Source organism: Barbus barbus (genome assembly GCF_936440315.1).
Source record: "Barbus barbus genome assembly, chromosome: 18".
Lineage (NCBI taxonomy): Eukaryota > Metazoa > Chordata > Actinopteri > Cypriniformes > Cyprinidae > Barbus > Barbus barbus.
In genome coordinates this window covers 16,427,219-16,454,413 of record NC_136746.1, presented here as the reverse complement: position 1 = coordinate 16,454,413, position 27,195 = coordinate 16,427,219, and the positions used below count along the sequence as shown (strand labels likewise).

At 38.4% G+C, this 27,195-nt stretch overlaps 1 protein-coding gene across 2 annotated transcripts in view; it reads left to right on the top strand.

Moving 5' to 3' along the window:
- Window positions 1-27,195, top strand: part of LOC306884107 (adenosine kinase-like) — a 161,386-nt gene that overhangs the window by 14,781 nt on the left and 119,410 nt on the right. For both annotated transcript variants that reach the window (XM_079439791.1, XM_079439792.1), the window contains exon 4: window positions 24,758-24,836. In XM_079439791.1, coding sequence (XP_079295917.1) covers window positions 24,758-24,836 — 79 coding nt within the window. The remainder of the gene's footprint in view (window positions 1-24,757; window positions 24,837-27,195) is intronic.

Below are 27,195 nucleotides of genomic sequence, written 5' to 3'. Positions count from 1 at the left end.
CTCAGGATCACATTCCAGGGGTCAAGACGGTGACCTTACCCCGACCTTACAGATGAGGAGGGAGGCTTAAAGCAGGTGGTTTGTCTACAGGATCCAGAATCTCGTTCAGCTCAGGATCAATGGTCCCTGGTGGCTCCGACTCCAACTCTGGCTCCTGCCTGATTCATTTCCCATCAGCCATCCCTTCGCAGCCAGTCCTCTAAGTGATTTCCCCTAATGGCTCGATGTCCGAGCGGTAACCTCTTAACGCTCAGCTCTGCATCCACTTCTGCCCGGTCTCTGCTCAGTTGATCTTGAGGAAGGAGAGAGAGAGGATATCGCCTGTCGTATTCTCTCTCTCTCTCTCTCGCTTTTCTTCTCAGTCTTCATCATCGTTCAAGCTCTGCTGTACGTTATGACTGCTTAGATTTATGTGCTGTGAATTACGGCAGCAGTAAGCTGACTGCCAGGAAACTCCAGACTGTACACTGCGGCCCAGCATAGAAACGCAACATTGGCTTTTATGGCCACTATGGGATTTTCCATTGGTCTTTGCCCTCTCAGGTGGGAACATGGATCTTTTTCTGCTGAGATGCATTAGGTAGGTTGTAGCCAAGTGTTACAGGGGGTCAGGTAGAGTCTTTTTTTTTTTCTTTTTCTTTTTTTTTTAAGTCTGTTTGTTCTCCAGTCAAAGCTGGACGGTCTCTAATTGCTAAGCTGCGGGCCGCCGTGGAGCCCAGCCAGGCCGTCTGTTTTCCTGCTGCACTAAATGCTGGCCTGATTGGCAGTGGGCTGGTCCTGCTCCACGCTCTGCTTACAAGCATGCATGCCTGCCATGTTTACGACAGCATTCGGATGCCTTTTCCTCTTCACTCCTGGTTAAGTGTTTGGTTCTGTACGCTTGGCTCTAGGGTTTCGAATGGCCACAAACACCAGCTTTGACTTTAATCATCTCGAATCACTCTATAAAACTGACCTCAGACCTGCTGCTCTGTGCTTACTGTCTCCCTAGCACCTCATTACCAACAGAGCCGAATGATTATGTGCACACTATTGCCCCCTAGTCCTGGTTGGCCTGCAGTTTAGCTGAAAGGCACCGTGCGGGTCCTCCTGCAGGTGGAGCTGTAAGTCACTGTGCTCTTGAGCGTCAGCCAGCTATCATCATGGAAAATATGCTGGGTGTGTAATGAAGTATTGTGCTGGGTGTGTTGTAGAGGAATAAGTTTTTCCTAATGTGGTATTGTTGAATGATTCTCAAGATTTTAATAGCTGTGATGACTGTCATCTCATTCAGGGTTTGTTCAGTTTCAGCAAAACTACTTTAGATGATTACTTGCATAACTATCTATTTTTATTTACTTGTGTACGTTTAAATATACAGATATATTTAAACTCGTTCGGCGAGTTATATACTTGGCATCCAACTCGCACACTGGCGAGGAAAATCTGAGAATTTATTAGCCAGTGGCTAATAGTAGACATCATTAGTCGCCCAGAGTGAAGATTTATTCGCATATGCGAGTGATTTACTCGCAATGTAGAGGGTTGGATATGTAAATGTTTATGTAAATGTATGTGATCTCCATGTGTTATAAAAAAATCATTTTTAATTTCTACACAACATACATTATACCTTTTACATATTAATGTAAAATATTATGAATGCAGTATTATATAGATTTTTAGAAATATAATTATGAAATGTTTCACAAAAAAGTTAAAATTGTTAGTGTTGTAGTTTGATCGGATTTAAATGTTTTATTATACTGTAAAAATATAATAAATTATGTATTATATTTGGATATTACTACTGTTAATGCAATTTTTTTTTATATTTCATGATTAATAATAATAATAATAATAATAGTAGTAGTAATATCCAAAAGTTTGCTCAGATTAAAAAATGTTATGTAAATTTATTATAAATGATTAGTTTGTTCAGATTAAACTTTCAGTTTTACTCACCCTTGTGTCCTGTTGTTCTTGTGATTTTATTTGCATGATAGTCATTATCTAATATAATGTCAAGGATACACTTCAACACAAAATACGTGATTTATTGCATTGTTTTCCCTTACACGAAACTATCAGGCAGCTGAAAATATCACACACAATGTATTTGAATTATTTTCTGGTGCACTTTTTTTTTTTGTCCTTTTTTTTTTTTTTTGACTTTGCATGGAAGAGAGCATCTTTAACATTCTTCAAAGTGACTTCTTTTGTGTTACATGGACAAAAGTAAGTCATGCGGGTTTGGAATGACATAAAGGTGACAAAATTATCAAATTCTATGTTGAGTCTCTTCTCGTCCGTCCCTTTTATCGTCTGATTTATTACATGTTTTTAGGGAGCAGATCAGAGGCGCAGCATGTGAACACTACAGAAATGGCATGTTGTTAAGAAAAAAATCAGCTCATGTATTTTGCCAGAGAAAACCAGCAGTTTCAGCATTCGTTTTAGCTCAGCAGTTAAAAGCCTAAGTTGTAGCCTAACTTGTAACCTAATTTAAACAGTTGGGCCATGTGTGTAATTACCCTCATTTATCTCTGACTGATTCACAGCCAAAAGTTCCTTTAAATGAGCGTACTTTTACAGAAACCAAGATCCTACAGCCATTTTGTGGGAGTAAATTGGACTGGATAATTCTTCAATGCCTTTTTTCTTTATTACTGATGAAACTCTGCAGTCGTGCACTTGTAGATGGTTCACATTAGGCTGTGTGGTGTTCTCTGCATGGATATGAATTATTGACATGGAACATCATTGCTCAACGGATCATCCCATGCGTCTCCCTTAGGAGGTCGGCTAAGGGCAGTCTTGTTCCTTCAGGTCTGAAGAGCAGGACCGTCTCACACCATCTGTCCGCCTTCAAACCCTGAGTCTAATTGAAACCCAGACTGTCACCACAGACACATCGTTTCATCCCAGACGAAGGGTCCGAGTCACGACAGTGTGAGGGGTCCTGCCCTCTGACCCGAAGAGGATCTGACATCAGTAGCATTACCTCAGGGCGATCTGGTAATGCGAGTCCAAGGGCTCAATGATGTCTGTCTGATAGGGCGACAGTGATGTCATGCTTCCGCCGAGCTTGGTCCGCACCTGCGCCGCTCATCAAAAACAGATCATTTCCGATTTGTACGTCTCATCGTTAATATTTGTAAAGTTAATGAGCAGATTCAGATTGATAGATTGCCAAGGAAATGGAACACAAGGACTGCGTCTGTGACATCACTGGATAATTAGGCCTGCGAGTGCGCACGAGTCCGCATCTGCGCTGATTTGCATTTTAATATGTTGTTAGCATAGGTGAAGGTTTATCTCCTCTTGATTAGATTCCAGTGATGTAATTACAAAGCGGAGTTTTACTTCTCAGAAAGGGCACCGCGCATAAACATCAATATGATTACCAGTAATTGTTTCAAAACAAATAAGCGGTTGGGTAATCAGTCATCGGGCCGCCTCTGAATTGTTTTGGAAGACAGCCTCCGCTGCAGCACATCACATTCGGCTCATTTTAACATCTCAGTTTAAATTGGCTTTCCACTTGTCAGAGTAAAGAATATTTTAAAGATGAGTGGTGAAGGCTCAGAGGTAATCAGTGCTTTTAATGATCTTATTTGTGCGTGAGTGGCTCTGTAGACATTACTTAAGAGTCATTGAGAGAGCTGAGACACTGCGTTTGAAAAGCTGTCCCATGACAGCCAAATCCATCCATTTATAAAAGAGGAATTATTATTGACTTTCTCTCCCTCCCTCCTTTAAACAAGGGGGAAAAAATAACAGATTCAACCTTGGGAGAACAGGCACAGTGGAAGCTTAGAGAACAGAATAAGTAATGACACTGTCGTCTTGCTGGGACGTGGCTCACCGTGAAATGGGCTATTGATTTTAAACAGATAAACTGTGTTCTCTTTTGTTGAGAAATTACTGAACAATTTAATTAGGGCTGGAACAACAATATTTATTACCAGTTTTTCACACCGATCCACCCTCTCCCCACTCTTTTTTTTTAATTTTCATGAAGTTCTCAGTCTCCTTGTAAACTACCAGAATAATTAAACAAACCATGTTGCTAAGCTTGGTGTTGCTGATTAGCAGCCTCACCCAAGAGAGGAAGAAAAGAGGGAAAATATATCCATTGATCACGCTGCTAATTCCTGAAGGTCTGGAAGAATTGCCGCACCAGATGACTCTGTTGAAATGAGGATTGACGGCCGCTTTTACATTCGGTGTCGTCCTGCATTGTTTGAGCGCGTCCCAGTGCGTCTGTTAGCTGTTTGTCTAAATATAGCCTTCAGTGCCAATCAAATGGAAAACTTTCCTCAAGTGATTTCGACAGAGAATTCATGTGGAGAAAACACTTGTCTTTCAGATCTTTCTGTAGTTTTGTTGAGTTTCTGAAGTACTGATTCCTGTTGGCAAATGAGTCTTGTACATTTTAGATGTTACTGTGGTTGGTAAACTCAGTCGGTTTTACTTAGTTTGATGTGGGTTTTGTGTGTGTGAGAGAGAAAGTGTGGGGATACTTGGTGGATGTCAACTATATTTTGCTTAATCTTGTATATGGCTTTGAAATTTTTTTGTTATTATAATTTTGATATATATATATATATATATATATATATATATCAGATGTAAAATGAAGCTCAAATACAATGTTAGAAAAAAAATGTATATATCGACAAAGCAATTTCACAAAGTATGCTCAAAAGCAACTTAGAAAAATATATAATATTTAAAGAATGTAGGCTAAACAAAAGTGAAGCGAACGCTGAGAGAAAGAGAGAGAGCGAGAGATATGCATATTCATATGTGATAAGGGTACAGTGAACCAGCGTTGCTAGGGTCGCGGTATATATATAGCCTACATATACACACGTGATCGCAAAAGGAAGTTATTACAAACACTCGTTGGTGGTTTAAAGTGAGTTCTGAGTAAAAGTGTACTATTAATCTCATAAATTGTCTTATGTAGCATGATGCTAATGTTAGCTCTAAAGCACCTGCAGAACAGGTCCAATTCTTCTTCATAATGCATTTTATCATAATACTTAATTTAAGGTCGCAAGAAAATGTTTAGTTGCATTTATTTAGACATACTTTTGATAATAGTTGGGTAAATGTGTACTGGGATTGAAGCGATGTGGCTTGGTAAACGTTTTATTGCCAGTATAAAGGCTGAATTAAAACAAAAGAATAATAAGGATTATGTCTCATTCCTGGCAGAGATGTGAAAAGTTCTGTTTCCTTAAACTAGTTTGTCATGCATTTCTTTATTTCAGCACATTAACAGGACTATCCTAGTATTTAAAATTTGCGATTAATCGTGATTAATCACAGTCCAGGACTGTGATTAACGCGATTAAATTTAATCGATTGACAGCACTAATTTAAATGAACTTGAATTGCAGCTTGCACAGCCTTTTTTTTTTATTGCAGACTGCAATTTATCAGCCGTACACATCAAAAGCTCTTTACCCAGGACGTCCTGACATTGATTGAGTAGCATCCCATGGGATAACTTTGTGTCAGAGATAAAATACTAACTTGTTTCAGAGCACGTTTTATGGCGGTTAATGACGTCCTATGGTTTCAGCGGCTCTGGATGCCCCGTGACAGCTGTTTAGGGTGGAGAATGATATGTGTGTGCTCTCTGCTAAATGATTAAATGGTTAAAAGGCTCTTGATTTGAAGCCGAGCCACGTGATCCCCTGGGCCCCTGCGAGGGGGGAAAGGTCCCGAGGCAGCTGCTGCTTTTGAGCAGGACTCCTTAAGCCCTCTGAGAGCAGGGCCCCTCGCCGTCTGTGCTCCAAGGTGCTGAAAAACAGTTATTCAATCCCAAATCCTGTGAGCCCCTGTGTGTCTCTGCCTGGGTGAATGTGTGTGTGTATGTGTGTTCGATTCCAGGCCGTTGGAGTCCCCTCGTGTGAAAAACACCCAGGCTGCTCAGATTCCCCAGTGTGGATGACTAGGAGCAGGTGTCCCACCAAGCTTTATTAAGTCCTCTCCATCTCTCTCCATTAACATGGTGAATGTGGTCCGGTGGGGAAGAGGCCCTCACAGGAGGCCGTAGACACACTGTCTGTCTGCGATTCAGATGTAAAGGCCATGTAGGCATGCACGTCAACCACTGCATTCCACACAAGAGCTGGCTTAACCACACTGTTTCATGCTTTATGTAGCCTTATTTGAAAGGAGGGTTCTTATCGCCCTCAGCCCACAGGAACCTCCCCTCCTCTTTCACCTCAGACTGAGACCCATCTTCATTCTACATCAATCTTGCACGTTTGGTTTTCTTCAGCTATTGGCGACTTCACCTCATGTTTTCCCCCACACATTTGGCGAATTGCTCTTTAAAAGGAGGGATCTCCAGCAGTTCACGAGCGCAGTATATTCAGGGTGTCATGTTTTATAGGTGTTTCTTTTAACTATGGGTATACTATTGTTTTTCAGCTGGTTTATTTAATTTGTCCTCTGATTTTTATATAATTTCCACCACCTCAAGTTATTGTAGTTGATCAAGTTCTCTGGAGGACATTATATTATGGCAGGGTTTCCTAAACTGGGGTTTGTGAAGGAACTGCAGGAGAATTGCATCAGAAAAATTTACATTTTAATATAAACAGTGAACATATGAATATGTTGGTAATTTATTGAAATATTAACCAGGTGTATTTTACATCAAATAGGTTTAGCTTAGCAAAAAATGAATAGAAATAAATGCAGGATTTATAAATAAACGGTCTTGCCAAGGCTAATTCCGTAGCAAGCATTTTATGTTTTAAATAGATTTTTTCTCTTTTTACGTACTGTAACTTGTCAATTAGAGTTTGAATGGAAATATGCAACAAATACTTTGACAATTTGCCATCATGCCTAATTTCTTATCAAGCATGCTTTTCACTTATACTGTCTCCCTGATAACCAAGTACACCTACTTTTGATAACTTTATTAGGGGCATTATTTTACTACGTTTTGGGGTGTGATATTACACCACAAATGTGAAATACCCAGGTATTATATATGTAAATTATTTTTTTTGCACTAGAAAGGATGTTACATTAAATCACTCTTTAACATCTCATGATTTTTAAAATGTAAAGATCAATAGGCCTATTTCATAATAGATTTTCTTATTTTTAGTTGGAAGATCCGGGTCTGGAACAATGATAAATCATTGAACTCTAGAAAAGACTTTCGAAAAGTAGCAAAAATAATGAAGACCAGGTAAAAAGTTTCAAAGAGTGTTTAAATGTGATCTTCAATAAACAGAAAAATGTTATAATCTGTAATACAAATCATCCTCTGGGACATAAATGTGCTTGTAGTTGAAGAATCGCCCATATATATTGTACAACACAAGGCTTTCTTCACCTTTCAAAGCAGTTACAGCTTTTTCCTAACATATGACTACGTGAGAAAGCAGATCCCCTCCCCTGCTAGGTATGTGTAAAGAAAACCCTCAGAGAACTCAGAACTGTGTGTAAAAGGTGGAAATTTCCAAGCGTGTTATGATTAACATAGAGAGAGAGCAAGATGGAGGTCCCCCCTCCTACGGAAAAGTGCTCTATGCAGGTTAGCGTTTAAACTAGCATACAGACCAGGAACAGTGAATACTGATGGAGACATTAGTCAGGCTGCAATTGGGGGTTTATTTTTAGAGGGTGGCATTTAAAGCCAGGACACTTGGTTCTGCTTGCCTGTTAATGATTCATCTGGGGAGAGAGAAGGAGAGAGAAGGGCCGTTGCCCAGCCGCCGGCGAACTACACTCTGCTTTGGATCGTCACGCACCAGCCTGCGGTGCTTGAGCTTCAATTTATAGATTTCAGATTGTTCTGTACAGTCTAAATGCAAACTCCGGGTTTCAAGCGTCATCACTCAAGTTGCATCTGCATTAGCTGCATGACCTTTTTTTTTTTTTGCCATTGCGGTTTACACTAAATGTAACTTGTTTGTTTTCCTTCTCTGAAATATACATTTCTATGTTAAATCAAAACCTCGAGTCCATTTTGTGACAGGCCTGTATAATTCACTTGTTTATTGAGAGGCTAACGATGACGTGCAACCATTGACCACCTTGTTTCTATTTAAACGTGCGGCCCTGGCGAATGAATGGCTGCTTTGTGGCTTCGGTCAGTGAGATGCTTGTAAATTGTACATTTCCTCTCTGTTCCTGTGTTTATGTGGAATTTACATGACAGCTACATTAATAATGTCCCACGCTCTTGCCACCTGGTATGTGCATTTCCAAATAAATGAACCCATCTATTTCACTTCATAATTCAGACGTGCTCGGCAGTCAAAAGTTTATCCGGACTTTTTCACGACCACCCAACAGCAGGATAAATTTGTTCCCTGCCATTAATCCTGACTGTGTCTGTCTGTGTGTTTTTCTATACATGTATAGGTGTCTGTATTCATGTATATGTGAGGACATGTGTTTGCTCACTCCCGATTTGGCCTCTGCAGAATTTGTTCGACAGAGTCCAAATGCTTGCCATGATTTCAAATGGGAAAACAAGGCAGCTCTTTCTGAGGTCACAGTTGTATGTCAATAGCTCTAACAGATGCTATATAAATCTTTAATAGAAAGCTCAGTGCTGTATAGACATGCACCTATGTGCATCCCGGTCCAGACGGTCTCTCCTGAGCACCGTTGAATGAATACAGCGTATCTGACATTCACTGTATTTAGTTTACTCAAAGAACATTCTGGCATTTATTCTCATTGTTTTTTGTAAACATATTAGGAAATATTTTAAATAATGTTTTGGTTGCAATAAATGGGGAATATAGGGCTCTATGATTTCCGCGATGCAGAAAAAGCAGACGGAATCACGAACTCCAGTCATAAAAATTGAATTTAGTGTATAACGTGGAGAGTCACGGAATTTGCCCAATTTTGGATGCATAAATCAAAAGTAGGTCAGTACACTTATATCAAAATGTGATCTGGACTATTTAAGCTGCAAAATACTTTTGTTTACTACACACATACTGAAACACGTGGTGATTTCAGCCTTAATGAGTACAATATATGCCTCAATGTATGAGTACATAAACGCATGAACATAGTCTCTACAACTGCTCTGAGTCACTTCATGAGCATTTTACCATTTCTTTTGAGAGAACCTATTGTCATATCATTAAAACAGAAAGTTAAAGGTCTCCACAACCCGTCAAAATAAAAGTTTGGTTTAACTTGAAGAAACTGTGACATAAATATTACTTAATGTAATGATAGTACGACTACTAATAAAATTAAAACATTAAGGAATATTTACCAGAAAAATTTACCTGAATTTATTTACAAGAAAAATGTAAATGCACAACACATTATTTAAAAGAATAAAGAGTGTGTGTGTGTATATGCATGTATATGTGTATATATGTATGTGTATATTATTATTATTATTATTATTATTATTATTATTTTTTTTTTATTTTATTTTTTTTTATAAAATCAACTATTTAGAGATGCCTTAATTTAATGAAACCATTAAAATGGAATCCAGAAAATTAATGGAAAACAGAATTTGTAAAAATAAAACTAAATTTAAGAGAAAATAGAAAACGTATTTCATAGGGCCTTAAAAATATATATATTTTTAAACTTTTAATAAATTGCTGTTAAATCTAATGATTTCAATTAATTAGACATGCTTTTTGATTAATAACATTAAATTTAAGCATCAAAACAGAGTCTAGAAAATTAAATGGGAAAAAACGCAATCCAGAATGGAAATTCATTAAAATTATATTAAAAAAACAAACAAAAAAACAGAACTTGGACAAAAATAAAATGGATTTCGAAGGGGCCTTGGAATGGCACTTCATGCACTGTATAAATCTAAGTCTTCTGAATGCATTTAATTTCAGAGAATCATGTTCACCAAATGCATCTCATTTGTGACCCTGGACCACAAAACCAGTCTTAAATGTCAATTTTATACATTACATTTTATACAATTTTATACTTTCAGGACAATATTTGGCCGAGATACAACTATTTGAAAATCTGGAATCTGAGGGTGCAAAAAAATCTATATATCGAGAAAATCGCCTTTAAAGTTGTCCAAATGAAGTTCTTGGCAATGCATATTACTAATCAAAAATTAAGTTTTGAGAGATTTACAGTAGAAAATTTACAAAATATCTTCATGGAACATAATCTTTACTTAATATCCTAATGATTTTTGGCATAAAATAAAAATGGATAATTTTGACCCATACAGTGTATTTTTGTCTATTGCTACAAATATACCCCAGCGACTTAAGACTGGTTTTGTGGTCCAGGGTCACATTTAATTGTTCATGAATCAAACTCATCAGTTTCTCAGACGAATCGCTCCTAGCTGATGATTTACAGCTCACTGAAGGGGATTAGTAGAGATCAGTTTTGATTTTATTCCAAATGTTGGCAATGTTGTTGTTTGACTTCAGAAGACTGTATACCATTCAAAAGTTTGGAGTCATTAAGATATTTTTAATAAAGTCTTTTATGCTCACCAGGGCTGCTATTATATCAGAAATATGGGGAAGTTATATTGTGAAATACTTAATTACATCTTTAAAAAATTTAAATTAAAAATTTAAATCAAATTGCTAATTAACTAAATTAGCAAACATTTCTATTTATTATCCCTAATAACAGACTGGCTGATGCATCATCTTTCTTGCACATGCAAACATCCTGCAAACTTGTATCTAAATATGTTACAGGTCAGAAGTAAACTGACATTGTACTTACTTCCCCTGTCTTAAAGGGTTACTCCACCCCAAAATGAAAATTGCTATTAATCACTTACCCCCATGTCTTTCCAAACCCGTAAAAGCTTCGTTCGTCTTCGGAACACAATTTAAAAGATTTTGGATGAAAATAGGGAGGCTTGTGACTGTCCCATTGACTGCCAAGTAAATAACACTGTCAAGGCCCAGAAAAGCATCGTCAGAATAGTCCATCTGCCATCAGTGGTTCAATCTGAATTTTATGAAGCGACAAGAATACTTTTTGTACACAAAGAAAAGGGTACAAAACTTGCGGCTGACACAGAAGAGCGTACGCTGCTTGCGTTTAGTGGATATTCTCCAAAATGGCGCTACGGTGACGCGGAGAGACACACAGGAGATGAATTGTTGGAATTGTTTTTTTTGCGTAGATTACCGTATTCTTGTCACTTCATAATGTTACGGTTGAACCACTGGTGGCAGATGGACTATTCTGATGATGTTTTTCATACTTTTCATGGGGGGTAAGCGATTAATGACAATTTTCATTATGGGGTGGAGTAACCCTTTGTTGCATTTGTGTCCTTTTCAAAGCATGAAAACTCCAGTCCCCATTCATTTTAACTGCATAGAAAGTTCCCTTTTTAAAAAAAGTCTTGTTTTGAACAATATGAAGGTGAATAAATGGCAGAATTGGCAGATCACATTTGCTGTCGGTGTACTTTCTCATTTGATAAAAATTAGATGCAACTTTCCACTAGAAGTGTCACTACACCAGCTATTGCAGAGTTTCTCACCGCATCTTAACGTTTTGGCATCAGCTTCAACACGCACTTCACTTTATTATTCAGTGGGGTGATTACTCGCAAAACAAACTGTTCCTAGTAAAGTGTTTGTTCTTTTATGATCTCCCTCCCTTGCACTCTTGAGTGTTTTCCATCCATTCCTCATGGAGCTTTGGACTTACATAAACTCGTGTTTACAGACAAAAAGGCGCTTATTTATTTGTCAGTTGTCCTCTCTAGTGTACAACACATCCTGAGCTGGGGATGTATTGGCATCTATGAGGAATTGTGGATTCGGTGCAATCGTTGCTCGGCTCCATTGACCAGCACTCTCCCAAACCACTTCTGAACAGTTCATCATAAAGTGTTCTGAAGGATCTCCATGAATCATTGAGGAGCGGGCAGCTGTGAGCTCAGACGTAGACACGGCGCGCCTTGTTTTATTTACAGCCCTTCCACTGTCTTATCCGTCAAACTTCCAGTCTATATCTCTCGCTATCTGGATACCCTGACAGGTTGTTTTATATCGGCCTGCTAATGAGTATTTAAGTGCTTGTTATTATTGCTAGCTCTGTATGTTTAGGGTGTGCGGTGTCGGCTGTCATAAAGGCAGCGGTTCTGTGAGAAGCTGTCAGTTCTGTTTAGAATATGGCCTGCATTAGTAAAGCACTGTATTCTTCCTTCATTAGAGGTCTTTTCTGCAAACAATGTCATTGGCAGAGCAGAACGTCTCACTTCAGCATTTAGAGCGAGCTGTCTCATTGTTCTTGTTTAATTGTATCCAGTTCTATTGACAAAAACAATGTTATTGGAGTGGAGGCGGATATTCTGGATCTAATTAACTGCGATTGTTGTGTTTCAAAGCTCCATCTGAAAGAATTCTGAAGACTTGACCTGGTTTTGTTTAACATCATTGCATTGCGCTCTCTCTCCCCGCCTCCATCCTTGTGCTTTCCTCCTTATTTTTGTTTATTTTTTGCACCTATATTTTGCTTAAGCTTGCTTTGACCAAAAAAATGAAGACCAAGTTCCTAAATAGTGGCTTTTTCTACATTTCTGTCTGAAAAATCAGTTGTATCCCCATCTTGGATAGACACTGGGCTCTCATCTTGCTTTAATATGTCTAACCACAAGCATATGCAAGACATGGTGCCTCTGGTTTTATCAATCTGACGTTTAAGCGCATTCTTTTCAGCTCTTGTAACATTTGTGGTGAGGCCTTTCAAAGAGCACAGTCTGACGTTCCTCACTGTGCCCCCTCTCTTCATAAGTGAACATTTGGTGCTCGCAAAAAAAAAAAAAAAAAGGAAAAATGTGGTCCTCGTGCTTCACTTAAATTAAATGGTTTGCTGCCCAGCCATGCTTAAGAACCATCATTGATTTGTGGTTTATATTTCTTAGGCACTTTATAGCTACATATGATTTTAAGTTACGATTAAACAATTAAAAAATACTATTTACCATTTTAAAAAATAAAATAAAAATTGTACACTGTAAAAGAAAAAAGTTTATTTCAACTTAAAATGAGTAAGCTGAACTTAAGCAGTATAAGTCATTTCAACTTAAATGATATTAATCATTTAAGTTGAATCGGGGAAGTCGTGGCCTAATGGTTAGAGAGTTAGAGAGACTCGTGATCCAAAGGTTGCGGGTTCGAGTCTCCGGCCGGCAGGAATTGTAGGTGGGGGGAGTGAATGTCCAGCGCTCTCTCCACCCTCAATACCACGACTGAGGTGCCCTTGAGCAAGGCACCGAACCCCCAACTGCTCCCCGGGCGCTGCAGCATAAAATGGCTGCCCACTGCTCCGGGTGTGTGTTCACGGTGTGTGTGTGTTCACTGCTGTGTGTGTGCACGCGTGATGGGTTAAATGCAGAGCACGAATTCCGAGTATGGGTCACCATACTTGGCTGAATGTCACTTCACACTAATCCAAATTTAAAAAATCAAGTTGAAACTCAACTTATTTTGATTAGTTTAAACAATGTAAATACATACGTTGACATGACAATCATATTTATTTACATATTTTCTTTTTCTTTTCTTATTTAGAGGGTACATTTAAATTAATTTAAATTAAGGTTATTAATTTATTTGTTTATTTTTAAGCCCTAATTAACCTGTCTTACTAAAATATAATTTACATTTGGTGTATATATTTTATATACATATAATGATAATAATAATAATACTAATAATAATAAAATGTGTTCATTTGCAAAAACAGAACTCCGTTTTTAACAATTCTCAAAAATCATGTTTTTTCATTGTGCATTCCGGTTTATCTCAATCAAACTCAAATAGTTTACTCGCCAGACTGATAGTACTAGGCCTATTTATACACACATTATATATGTGTGTGCGTGTATGTGTGTATAAAACCTGCTCTGTTTGTAAAATGGTACAGCTGTTTAAATATCTGAAAGTACACTCTTAACATCAATCAAGCACTATAATATGACATTATGATAATCAAGTATTATTTAATGATAGAACTTTAGTAATTAGAATTAAAACTTAGTAACCATGTATGAATGCATATACATTTGAACTGAATTTAGGACTGGTGGGGATGAGGGGATGAAAGAATGGATGATGCACATTTGTCCGTGTTTCACTCCGTCTCGAATCGTGCTCGCAGAAAGCGCTCAAGAAACGGTATCTCTTCCGCAGCTCGGTAGGCTTTCAAATGTTTTTTTTTTTTTTTTTTTTTTTTAAATAAGCGCAAAAGACTGTACAACATTCACGTTACATGATTTGGCTGATTTTACGTAGACCGCGTGACAACGCACTGCATTAAAAGAAATGATCATTCATGTTTTCTTAACCGCAGGCCAAAATCAAAAACAAAACTAAAATTAAAATATCTTAGAGAGCAAGGGGGGCCCCCTGGTGTTTCGGGGGCCCTACGCAGCTTGCGTATTCTGCGTATAGGGAGGATCGGCTCTGAATGTATCTGTGCTAAACTAATACTTAGCCTCCAACTCGCATACTGGTGAGTAAAATCTGAGAATTTATTAGCCAGTGACTAATAATAGACATCATTTAGTCGCCCAAAGTGAAGATTAGTCACATGTGCGAGTGATTTACTCACATTGTAGAGGGTTGTAACGTAATAAAAAATATGATTTTTGAAAATAAAAATTTAAATTAAAAATGGAGTTATCGGTTTTTGCAAATTAATTCTTCATATGTGTGTGTGCATACATGCATGCATACATACTAGGGGTGTAACGATACACCAGTGGCACGGTTCGGTTCACGGTTTTGGAGCCACGGTTTGGTTTGCTGTGGGGGTAGCAGAGATGCTGACAAGTCTCTGAGCTAGAGTCCAAGTCAAGTCTCAAGTCTTTGAGCTAGAGTCCAAGTCAAGTCTCAAGTCTCTTTATTATATTAAGTCTCTGGTTATAATAAGTGTTGCATCACGTACAGCGACCCATCCAACACTGCATAGCTATATATAAAGAATTGAAAGAATGTGATATGTTATGACTCCTTTATCTATTAGCATACAGTATCAGCTTTGATTTTTATATATAATCAGTGTAAACAGGCTATGGCAACATGACAAAAACACCAAGAATGCTTTACTTTTAAGCTAATATTATCTGTATTTTGCCTTGTAGCATGAACACACAGTACAGTACAGACCAAAAATTAAGAGACTTAATATGGTCAAACATCACATTGTAGCTAAATGCAAAACACTATTGCAACAAACCAAACGATGTGAAATATATGAAGAGTTCAGATGCAAAAGCCATCTGAAATTTTCTTCAGAATGATCATTTTTATCAAGCTTGTATATTTAAGTTCAATAATTTCACTTAAATGGCAATGCAAATGCAACTAATCATAGTTTATAAACTACTGTAAGTCAACACATCCCAAACTCTCAAACCAGTGTAATGTTACATGATCAACAATAATCCTGTAACCTGTTTGCAGACAATGTTAATTAATGTGACGGAAGCCAGCGGCACGTAAATGATTACGTTAATCGACCACCACAAGTTTGGCAATTAACCCTTGTATAGTGTTCGGATCTGTAGGACCCGTTTTCATTTTTTATCAAGAGAAAAATTATACGATTAATTATTTTTTAAACTCAGACTCATTGGCCTTGGCTCATTTTCTGTGAAGAATATATATCTGAACACATTTTCAATGACCACACTGGTCACACACTCTCACACGCAAGCGCGCGCACACACACACACACACACACACACACACTCACTCACTCACTCACTTGGATATGTGGTTTACGGGACTCTCCATGGGCGTAATGGTTTTACTAATGTACCAACTGTATAATCTATCCTTAAATCCAAAGCTAACGATGAATGGCACAGCAGTCGACATGTTTGTTCGTTGTCCTCTAATGTATGGCGGCCGCGCCTAAAATAAAAAAAGTGTGGCCGCACCGCGCGCAGCAAATACGTAGTACGTCACGTGTTACATGGGCAGGTTATAGGTAACGGAGGGAGGGGAATAACAGCGAGCTCATCAGTTGTTTCCTAAAAATAAACATTGTTCACGAGTCCCGCAGCTCGAGTCCGAGTCGAGTCTGAAGTCTTTCGAGGACGAGTCTCAAGTCGAGTCTGAAGTCACTGTGTGTGCGACTTAAGTCGCACTCGAGTCCGAGTCTCAAACTCGAGTCCCCATCACTGGGGGGTAGGGTTCATGTCATTTTACCAGCAATGCTAAGGAACAATAGATTCACTTAACTCAATAACTAGGGATGCAACGATACCATTTTTTTCAGATCCGATCCTGAAAATTCTGAGTATCTGCCGATACAGATCCAATCCGATACCAGCGCAGTTTTTTTTTTTTTTTTTAAATCGATGTAGATTTTCTATACTTCTGTGTGTCTGTGTGTGTTACTCTTGTGTTAAACACAATCTACTACATATATATAACATAATTTTAATGAAAAATAACAAATGGAAAAATATATAATCATAATGTGACAAATACTATTATAAACTTGGTTTATAATACAGCAAAATATATTCTAGAAAAATCATGGGTGCACAATAATTTTATAAAACCTAGTGAAACATTTTTATTTACAATTAAAAGTGAATAAGTGTAGGACTCCATTTTTAGTGCAGTCAGCATACCTGAGTAAACAAAAATGAAATAAATGGCTCCAATGTAGAATAAAACATTTAACTCTTTAGTGCAGCCAGCTTAACAGAGTAAACTAAAATGAGAGAACTCCAATGTAGATAGTCAGAAATAAACATTTGTCTCTTTAGTGAAGTCAGCTTACCTGAAGTAAACATTTGGAAGTTCAATTAAGTTTTGAGTTCTTTTTCAAAAACACCATCATGCAGCACATTCTGACTGAAATGCAGTCGGCTCATTCGCGCGAATCGCGCCACAGGATGTCTAATTATTGCATTGACTTAACATGTAAATCACTCGCGCTTAACGCTTAATTCGTGTCTGGTGTGAACGCACCATGAGATGTTTCCTGTCGTATAAGAGAGTTTTGTGAAAGTTACGACAGATTGTGTGCGCTTTGTCTACGACACGAATTCCATTCCTGTACTCCACTGGAAAACCAAAGTGTTCCCACACAGGAGACTTAAATGTGTCCGGGGGATCTGCATTTTCAGTACTATGTGAAGCAGCCATCCTGCATATAATAGCAACCGAGTGAGACGTTCACTCCCAAGTCACGTGAAATGACATGCACTTGGAAAGCAGTAACTTTAGAATACAATATTTAGAACAAAATTTAAAAAGCTCTTAGTCATTACTAATACAATTTAATCAAATGTAAGCAAAGAAAAATTAGTTTAATAGTTAGAGATAAGTGCCATTAACCTCAACAATGGGCAGCAGGGGGCGTGAGAGTACCGCGGTACGCCACGAGAGTTCCGCGATTCGTATCGTGGGTGGTGTATCGCGATCTTTCGGTTCGGTTTGTGATATCGTTACACCCCTAATACATACAGTCAGTCATGGCCAAAAATATTGGCACCCTTGGTAAATATGATCAAAGTCTGCATTGTTAGTCTTTTTGATCTTTTATTTAAAAAATTCACAATCTAACCTTTCATTTGATAATAAGATCTTAAAATGGGGGGGAGGGGGTGTATCATGAAATGTTTTTCTCTAATACACATTGGCCACCATTAACGGCACCCTTTATTCAATACATTTTGAAACCTCCATTTGCCAGTTTAACAGCTCTAAATTTTTTCGTATAATGCCTGATGAGGTTAGAGAACACCTGACAAGAGATCAGAGACCATTCCTTCATCCAGAATCACTCCAGACCCTTTAGATTCCCAGCTCCCTGTTGGTGGTGTTTCTCTTCAGTTCACCCCACTCATTTTCTATAGGGTTCAGGTCAGAGGACTGGAATGGCCAAAAGCAGAAGCTTGGTTCTGTGCACTGACCCATTTTTGTGTTGTTTTTGAGGTTTGTGTTTGGATTATTGTATGGTTGGAAGATCCTAACTCATGGCATTTCTATAGTCAGTGTGTCCATAGAGAGCTTTTTCTAGGCTTGACATAAAAAAAAGTTTTTCTGTTGACACTTTAAATGTACCACAGAATTGTCTAAATAAGGCAAGGTACCAGATATATTCAGTACTTTTAATGTAACATTCTCCCCTAGGTGCAACAACTACATCTGACTTCAAACCTGTTTCCGTCCGTTGATTCACACCACCTCCCACTGTACCACTTACTCCCTTTGTCACCACTCTACAGCCGCCCAATTTACATTTCTGAAATAAGAGGCTTCTCACAATCGATTGTGTTTTCCACAATCTGACTGGAGTGCTGCTTTGATGTTGTTCGTGGAGTGCCTAGATACAAGGCTGTGTGTAGAGCAGTGTTTGCCTGTGGCCATTGATGAACAGTCCCTGCCTCTCCCTGCAGGCTCACTGTTTGTTTGTGTGAATTGCCTATGTAGCCACATCAGCTGCTTCCAGTCAAGCTACTATACACTAAATAAAACCACCGTCAATATTGAGCATCGGTGCTGCTGCCTCTTGCTGCGAGGTAGACTGCTTTTTTTTCTTTGCTGAGGTAGTAAACAGTTTTGAATAGCTCCTTTTTCAATCAATAATGCTCAGATGTATGTTCCTTACCTCTTTTATTATTCTTATTGTGAGTTTTCTGAGTCTGTGTGTGTGTGTGCGCGCACTCTGTAACCCTACACTGAGGCTCTGTGGCAAATCTCCCATCCAGAGTTGTTCTCCTGACCCATTTCAGGCCAGAACTAAGATGTGTTCTCCAGTGAAGCACTGGGCACAAAGTGCAAGAGTGTTTTTCTTGTGTGTAAAGGGTAATGTGTTTGTGTGTGCGTATGCTCGTGGTTTGACTTGCTTAGCTCAGTCCCACGCACTGTGGTCAGAGTGGTTGGTATTTTTTTTTCTGTAGGCCGAGGAAGTGTGTATATTGTTCCCACGCTATGAAGAGTTCAGGGTCCCGTGCTTCAGGCAGGGGGTGCTGACGGTCTCTGCATTCAGCCCTGACCCAGGCTGCATGGGAATGTTGGAAAAACACTTTTCAAATGGAGCAGCATTTAATATACTGAGCCGTAGTTCACTGACAAGCTACGCAATATCGTTTTCATTATCGCTGATATATCGCCTTCGATAATAAACGCGATATTGCGTAGCTTGTCAGTGAACTACGGCTCCGTGTTTTAAATGCCGCTCTATTTGAAAACAGGTGATTGAGATTTAGCGCTAATCAAGGAACCAGCTTTACTGACGAGATGCGATATATCGCCCAGCCCTACTTCAAGGCTGCATTTATTTGATCAGAAATGCAGTAAAGTCGTAATATGGTGAAATATTATTACAATTTAAATAATTGTGATGGAAAAACTGAATTTTCAGCAGCCTTTACTCCAGTTTTCAGTGTCACATGATTGACTTTTTTTCAACAATTTGTCTCCTCTGTGTCTCTCCGCTTCACTGTAGCGCCATTTTGGAGAATATTCGCTGAACGCAAACTGCGTACACTCTTCTATGTCAGACGCAACACAAGGATACGTTTTCTATGTGTATTTATGCTTTGATTTGAATGAAAATAGAGCATCCTTATGTTGCGACTGACACAGAAGAGCGTACGCCATTTGCGTTCAGCGGATATTCTCCAAAATGGCGCTACGGTGATGCGGAGAGAGACAGAGGAGAAGAATTGTTGAAAAAAGTAGTTATTTTTATTTTCTTTGCGTACAAAAAGTATTCTCGTCGCTTCATAAAATTCAGATTGAACCACTGATGGCAGATGGACTATTCTGACGATGCTTTTCTGGGTCTTGACAGTGTTATTTACTTGGCAGTCAATGGGACAGTCACAAGCCTCCCTGTTTTCATCCAAAATATCTTAAATTGTGTTCCGAAGACAAAATAAGCTTTTACAGGTTTGGAATGACATTGGGGGGGGTGTAAGCGAGTTAATGGCACAATTTTCATTTTGGGGTGGAGTAACCCTTTAATTTATTAATTATAAGTATTATTGTAGTATTATATTTTCCTGAGTATTAATGTCGTTAAAAAAAAATCTTACTGACCCCAAACATTTGAATGGTAGTGCAGATCTAAAGCAGGGGTGTCAAACTCAGTTCTTGGAGAGCCACAGCCCTGCAGAGTTTTGTTCCAATTCTGCTCCAACACACAAACCATATAGTTTTCAAATAAGGCTGGCCGCACACTAGAGGATTTCAAGCCCGATTTTGCGAGCAAGCGTCACTCACCGGCTGTTGCGTGCTTCTATAGCTGAAACCTGGCAGCCATAAACATGCCGTGAAAGCAGACAACATCATTCATATTCTTTTGACTGTTTTTCACTGTGAAACCTAACACGCCAGGAGAGCCAGCTGACAACATCGATTGTCCTCTATTTGTTTTTCTTCTCTAGTCATGTTTGATCTCGCGAGTCTCCGTGAGATCACGTGTCACTGTGAAATCGTTCCTACAATCTTCAAGTGTGTGATCTCGCAGTCTGGTCGAATCATGTAGTGTGCGCGTTCAGAGAATTATAAGACTAAAAATCGGTTGCACTGTCTTCATGTCTGTGGTCTCCCATGGTTTTAAAATCGGTTAAGATTTAGAAATCGTCTAGTGTGCAGCCAGCTTAAGCCTGAAGGACTTGATTAGCTGGATCAGGTGTGTTGACTTATGGTTGCATCTAAACTCTGCAGGGCTCATCATCATAAATCATAATCTTTAAGAGTGCAACTAAAGATCTTTACATAGATTTGATCTTTCTGTATTGAAATTTGTGTATCTCTATCTCCTTTTAAATGTCCAGTAATTTGATTAATTTAAATATTTTAATAAATTAAAGCAGATTTTACCTTATTCTTTCCATAAAAAATAGCCGTAGGTGCTTACATGGTATATAACAACCAAATAACTAAATTATTAATGATATTTATGGTTGAACATTTTTGAGTTTTGCAATGGTGAAATTTTTTTGTGACCAGTATTTTGATCGGTTACTCAAACCTATTGTATACTATATTGTGCACTTTACAAATATTATGAAGTCGTACTGATGACTTATGATTTTTGGCTCTTGAATTTTATAGAAAATATCAGCTTAGACTTTCAGTAAGAAAAAGGGAATGGCATGACGGTGATCAAATTTAAAACAATTATCATTTTTAGGTGGGCGGCCCCTTTAAGAGGCATCTCTCACAGGCACACATGAGGAAGACGCACGTGATCATGCTCTCAGGAGGTGTCACTCCACTGTTTACAAAAGCATCAAAAGGCTGAAGACGAGCTGGAGTGAGAAACCGGTGCATTTGTTGTCGGCCAGCATCTTGAAGAGCCTCAACATGCCAGCCATCTCCAGCCTGAGCCTTTTGTTGCCAAGCGTGCAGAGCTCCTGTTGCTAAAGGAAGTACTTAAATGTGTAGTTATGTGAGATCCCTCCTCGCTGAAGCCGCCCCCCCGCTGCTTCTTCCTGCTCCTTGGCTGGATATGAAGTGTTGCTTGATGGGCTTTTCCCCTCTGACAGTGTCACAAGAGGAGTGACAGATCTGTGGGAGAGCTGACCCTCCTCCCAGAGGAAGTGCTGGGAGCCAGGGGTGACCCATTCAGTGGCCGAAGGCCACTCTCTTCTAATGGAACATAAGCTTTTCATGAGGCACTGTGCACCGCTGCTTTTGTGCGCTTGTGTCTCTGTGGGCTCGGTACATCAGTGCCGTCATCGCTTTGCTCAGAGGTCATGGGAACACGAATTGTCATTGAGAGCGACACCTAGTTAAGGTTACCCATCTAGCCTAGTATGTGTGAAAACAACAACTAGACCATGTTGATGATAGTGATTCCAGCCAGATAAAAATATTAATGGCCAGCTTTAAGTATTGGGTTAGTTTTAACCCATCTTTTTATGCAAATGCATGTTGTTGATCTCATTTTGTACCATTCATCCATGTATGTTTCATTGCTAAGAATGTTTGACCTCAAGACGTTTGTCATTACTCTTCAGGTGGAAGTTCTGACTTCTCTGGTGATGAATGCAGGACTTCTCCAATCATTTAGTCATTCAATTTAATTGAATTGGCCACGTCTCAAAATCCAATCAACAACCGATGAATTGAAGTCCTCGTCCTACATTTTTCTTCTTTGATAATCTGTTACACTTTTTGCGTCACAATATGGAAGAAAAGATATGTCGCTACTTCTGTTTCATCAAGACTTTAAGAAAGTTACTGAAGTCTGTTATTGTACAAAAATGAATGATACCTCAGATTGTGAGTCGTTGAGGAAAGATGTGCTACCGTATTACTTATCTAGCCAGTTTGACTTTAACCTAAACCGAATGAAAAATTCTGTGTATCGCCATATCTACTGTCTGAATATCATAGTCTTGGTGACCAGCTTTGTTTGACTCATGCCACCAAGCGACCACCCAAAACACCCTAGCAACCACATAGCAATGCTTTGACAACCACCCACAACACCACTGCACTCAAAGAAATGTTAAACTAGTTAAGCATGGACCCAAATTTCATTTAATATGAACAAATTGATAAGCCATTTTTATAGTTTTTACTGTTAATGTGACAAATCAGTTTTTCTTTTTTGTTGGTAAAACCATTTTTCTATATTGCACTTTTTAAACTTCATAGAATCTAAAATACTCGAATTTATGGTCTCACTTTATTTCAAGGTCCAATTGTAGCCATTAACAATGAATTTTGCCTCACATTCCTAATTTGCTGCTTATTAATAGTTAGTAAGGTAGTTGTTAAGTCTAATGTATTGGTAGGATTAGGGATGTAGAATATGGTCATGCAGAACACTTTTTTTTTTTTTTTTTAAGTACTAATAAACAGCCAATATGTTAGTAATAAGCATGCTAATAACCAACTAGTTAATAGTGAGAATTGGTCCCTATACTAGTGTTATACTAAATTTATTTTCAGATTTTATTCGGTAACGATAGGGAAAACTTATTCTCCATACGGTGTAATCGTCCTGTCCCCTTTGCAGAAAAGCACCTCCAAAGCATGATGTTTCCACCCCCGTGCTTCACGGTTGGGATGGTGTTCTTGGGATTCTACTCATCCTTCTTCCTCCAAACACGGCGAGTGGAGTTTATACCAGAAAGTTCTATTTTGGTCTCATCTGACCACATGACCTTCTCCCATGCCTCCTCTGGATCATCCAGATGGTCTTTGGCAAACTTCAGACGGGCCTGGACATGTGCTGGCTTGAGCAGGGGGGACCTTGCGCGCGCTGCAGGATTTTAATCCATGACGGTGTAGTGTGTTACAAATGGTAACCGTTGAGACTGTGGTCCCAGCCCTCTTCAGGTCATTGACCAGGTCCTCCTGTGTATTTCTAGGCTGATCCCTCACCTTTCTCAGGATCATTGATACTCCACGAGGCGAGATCTTGCATGGAGCCCCAGTCCGAGGGAGATTGACAGTCATCTTGAATTTCTTCCATTTTCTAATAATTGCGCCAACAGTTGTTGCCTTCTCACCAAGCTGTTTGCCTATTGTCCTGTAGCCCATCCCAGCCTTGTGCAGGTCAACAATTTTGTCCCTAGCGTCCTTAGACAGCTCTATGGTCTTGCCCATAGTGGAGAGGTTGGAGTCTGATTGATTGAGTGTGTGAACAGGTATCTTTTATACAGGTAATGAGTTCAAACAGGTGCAATTAATACAGGTAATGAGTGGAGGATAGGAGGGCTTCTTAAAGACAAACTAACAGGTCTGGGAGAGCCAGAATTCTTGCTGGCTGGTAGGTGATCAAATACTTATTTCATGCAATAAAATGGAAGTTAATTATTTAAAATTATACAATGTGACTTTCTGGATTCTGTCTCTCACAGTTGAGGTGTACCTACGATGAAAATTACAGATCTCTCCATTCTTGAAAGTGGGAAAACTTGAAAAATAGACAGTGTATCAAATACTTATTTGCCCCACTGTATTAATGTATGTGGCAGCATGTTGCTGTAGCTATTGCCTTTGGAATGCATTTGAAATCTGTCAGCATTTCTTACAAATTCACCTGGAATTTTTAATCAAATGTTCAGTTCAGAGTCCTACTTCCCTTAGCAACAGCTGCCCCTGGATTCACTGCATGAAAATATTGTTTAATATCAGTGTAACAGTGTTTGTCATAATGTCAGATGGTTCTTGAATACTGGATAAATATTCTTCACACATTCATCTTTTGTTTACATGCGCACAATGTATGCACGTGAGCCTTAGCTGTGAGCAGATATCAGCTTCAGACATCGATGTTGTGGAGAGGAACTCGATGTGTGTGTGGTTTTGATGCTTGTGTTTGGACTGCAGAGGCCATGGGAGGTGACATCCTTCAGTGACTCAGACTACTTGCATGCTGTTCAAATCTGTTGCACAGACAGGTTTGTGGTGGATGCTTTTCTCTGTAATAATGTCCAGACATGGGGCAGGTCATTTGTTGCCTTTGTGTAGGTCTTCTGTGTGTGTCTATGTGCACGTCTCTACACACTAAGAGATGCGTGCAGAAGTACAGTACACGCACACTTTCTCAGAAGGCTCACTGCCCTGCGGCACAAGGCTTCAAGTCCTCTATTTCCTGTTTACAGTGTCTGAGGTTTCCTGTTCTCGATGCATCTCCACTGGGTGATCTTGTGATTTGTACTCTGGACAAGGCCTGTGTTAAAAATAAAACGCCCTTGTTTCAGTGTCATCAAAAGTCTCACTTGTTGTTTTTAATTCTGTGTATGCATTTATTTTTTTAATTTCTCTCTTTCTCTTTTGTACTTTAGGTTTGAAGAGATTGTCAAGAAATTCAAGGTTGAATATTACGCTGGAGGTGCCACTCAGAACTCTGTAAAAGTCGCACAGGTTTGTGCTCAAAGCTGTAGCCAGTATTAAATGCATGCCGTGCTTGCAATGACAAGGTCATGAATTTCTATGCAGGAATGGGATATGGATTTTTTCCATATGGATAAAATGTATAGCTTAAGTGCAATGTAAGTTTCTTTGGATGAAAATGCCTGGCAAAGGCATCATACACAGCTCCCTCAGATGGTGTTTTTTTACATCATCTGTGGTCTAAATTGCTCAACTAGGATGTCTGTAAAACCACAAAGATAAAAAAAATGCTACCATTTAGTTTAAGAAGTTTAGTGCATCTAGAAGAGTTCCGTAGCAGAGTTCTAAAGGTCAAGATGTCAGATGATTGTCTGTTTGTGATATATGTCATCAGTGAATATCTTTATACAGATTGATATTTACAATGATTATTTGAGAGCATTTTTTAACCTTACACAAGAACTATTTATATGGTTAGTAAAAATATGTCTATGTACATTTATAATAATTCAATAATTAACAATAATTCCTAATCCTGAATAATTATGGGTGTACCTATAAAATATTTTTTTTTAGCTGTAAATAATGCAGATTATATAAGATATAATAACAATAAGATAACAATTAATCAACAATAAGGTTGATTAATTGTTGTAGCTATCTGCAATCTACTTTGGTATATTTTGATGTTTATATTTCTGTTTGTCAAGTTTTAACGTGTTTTCTGCAGAGTTATAATTCAGTGGAAATGTATTATTACTAATTATTATTATTATTATTTAATATTGTAATAATAATAATAATGTATTTAATTATTTTAACATTAAACGTTTGTTAGCTGCATTGGTTTGCACTCACTTCTGAGATTTCTCACAGTTAATAAGATATAACTGATATATCTCAGCGTTTTTGGTTACTATAGGGTGTCTGTAGAGACCGTAAACTCAACTAGATATTGGCCTTTATTAGAATATTATGAAATTTGTTTGATATGTGGGTAAGTTGTTACTTTTAGTGCAGTTTTACCTTGAGCTCTGGTAATTGTTGGCCCTCGGGCCTGTACAAAAGTAATGTACCATAAAACCATCTCATTGTTTTTGAGAATAATGTCAGGGGTGAAGCTTGTACACAGTAGGGATGCAACAATACCATTTTTTCAGAACCGATCCGATACCATGGCAGTTTTTTTTTTTTTTTTTTAATTGTTGTAGCCTAGAATTTCTATACTTCTCTGTGTTGACCTGATCGTCACTCTTTGGTGTGTTAAGCACAATCTACATAGCCTAGATAACTTAATTTTAATGAAAAATAACAAATTTTAAAAATATATATAATCATAATCTATGACAAAAATACTATTGTAAACTAGGTTAGTGGATAGTTCAGCAGCAAAAGATATATAATTTTATAAAACTTAGTCAAACTTAGACAAATTTTTATTTTCAAATAAAAGTGAATAAGTGTAGGACTAAATCTGGTATATTGGTATTGTATTGTTGTAAAATACATTCATGCAAATACATTTAATTTACATTTAGTCATTTAGCAGACGCTTATCCAAAGGGATAAAAATAAGGACATTAAAAGCATTATATATGTATAAGGGGGTGGTGATGGCGCAGTGGATAAGACACATGCCTTTGGTGTGAGAGACCCGGGTTTGAATCCACTGTGAGACCCCAATGTGTCCCTGAGCAAGACACTTAACCCCTAGTTGCTCCAGAGGCGTGCGACCTCTGACATATATAGCAATTGTAAGTCGCTTTGGATAAAAGCGTCAGCTAAATGAATAAATGTAAATGTAAATATATAGGCCTACTATAAAATTAAAAGACATTTATTTTAAATCTATAGCACAGTAATGAAGGCAGCAACACATGATAGATAGAACAGAACAAGAAAGACTATTAATCGTCTTTCGCAAAAGTAAAAGTAATATAAAACGAAAGGCTCCAATAAAGAGCGGCACAAAGCGCTTATGCGCATCCCGTGCGCAAAATGATGTGCTTGAAGCAGCACGGAGTCAAAGCGTGCAGGCTGCGCAGCCCGAGTCCGCACGGAAAAGTACAAAGGGAAAAGATATTGATGCGTAGTGTATTAAATCTGTGCGTTAGTTTATTGATCCTTTTCTTTTAACAGTTTTAAACCTCAGCTACTGTGTTCTCTTGAAGAGAGTTTGACTGTAATAACCGAACGCGACACAGTTTGATTGCTGAATGGAGGATGACAGACAGCCGCGGAGGAGAGAAGAGTTTACCTGAACTTGAATTTAAAGACTTAAATATTCATCTGTACCTCAGATTAAACTATGGAACAGCTTCAGAACACTTGAAATATAGTGCACAAAACTTTATGGTGCTTTAAAATGTTTTTGTGCTTTCGTGGGGCT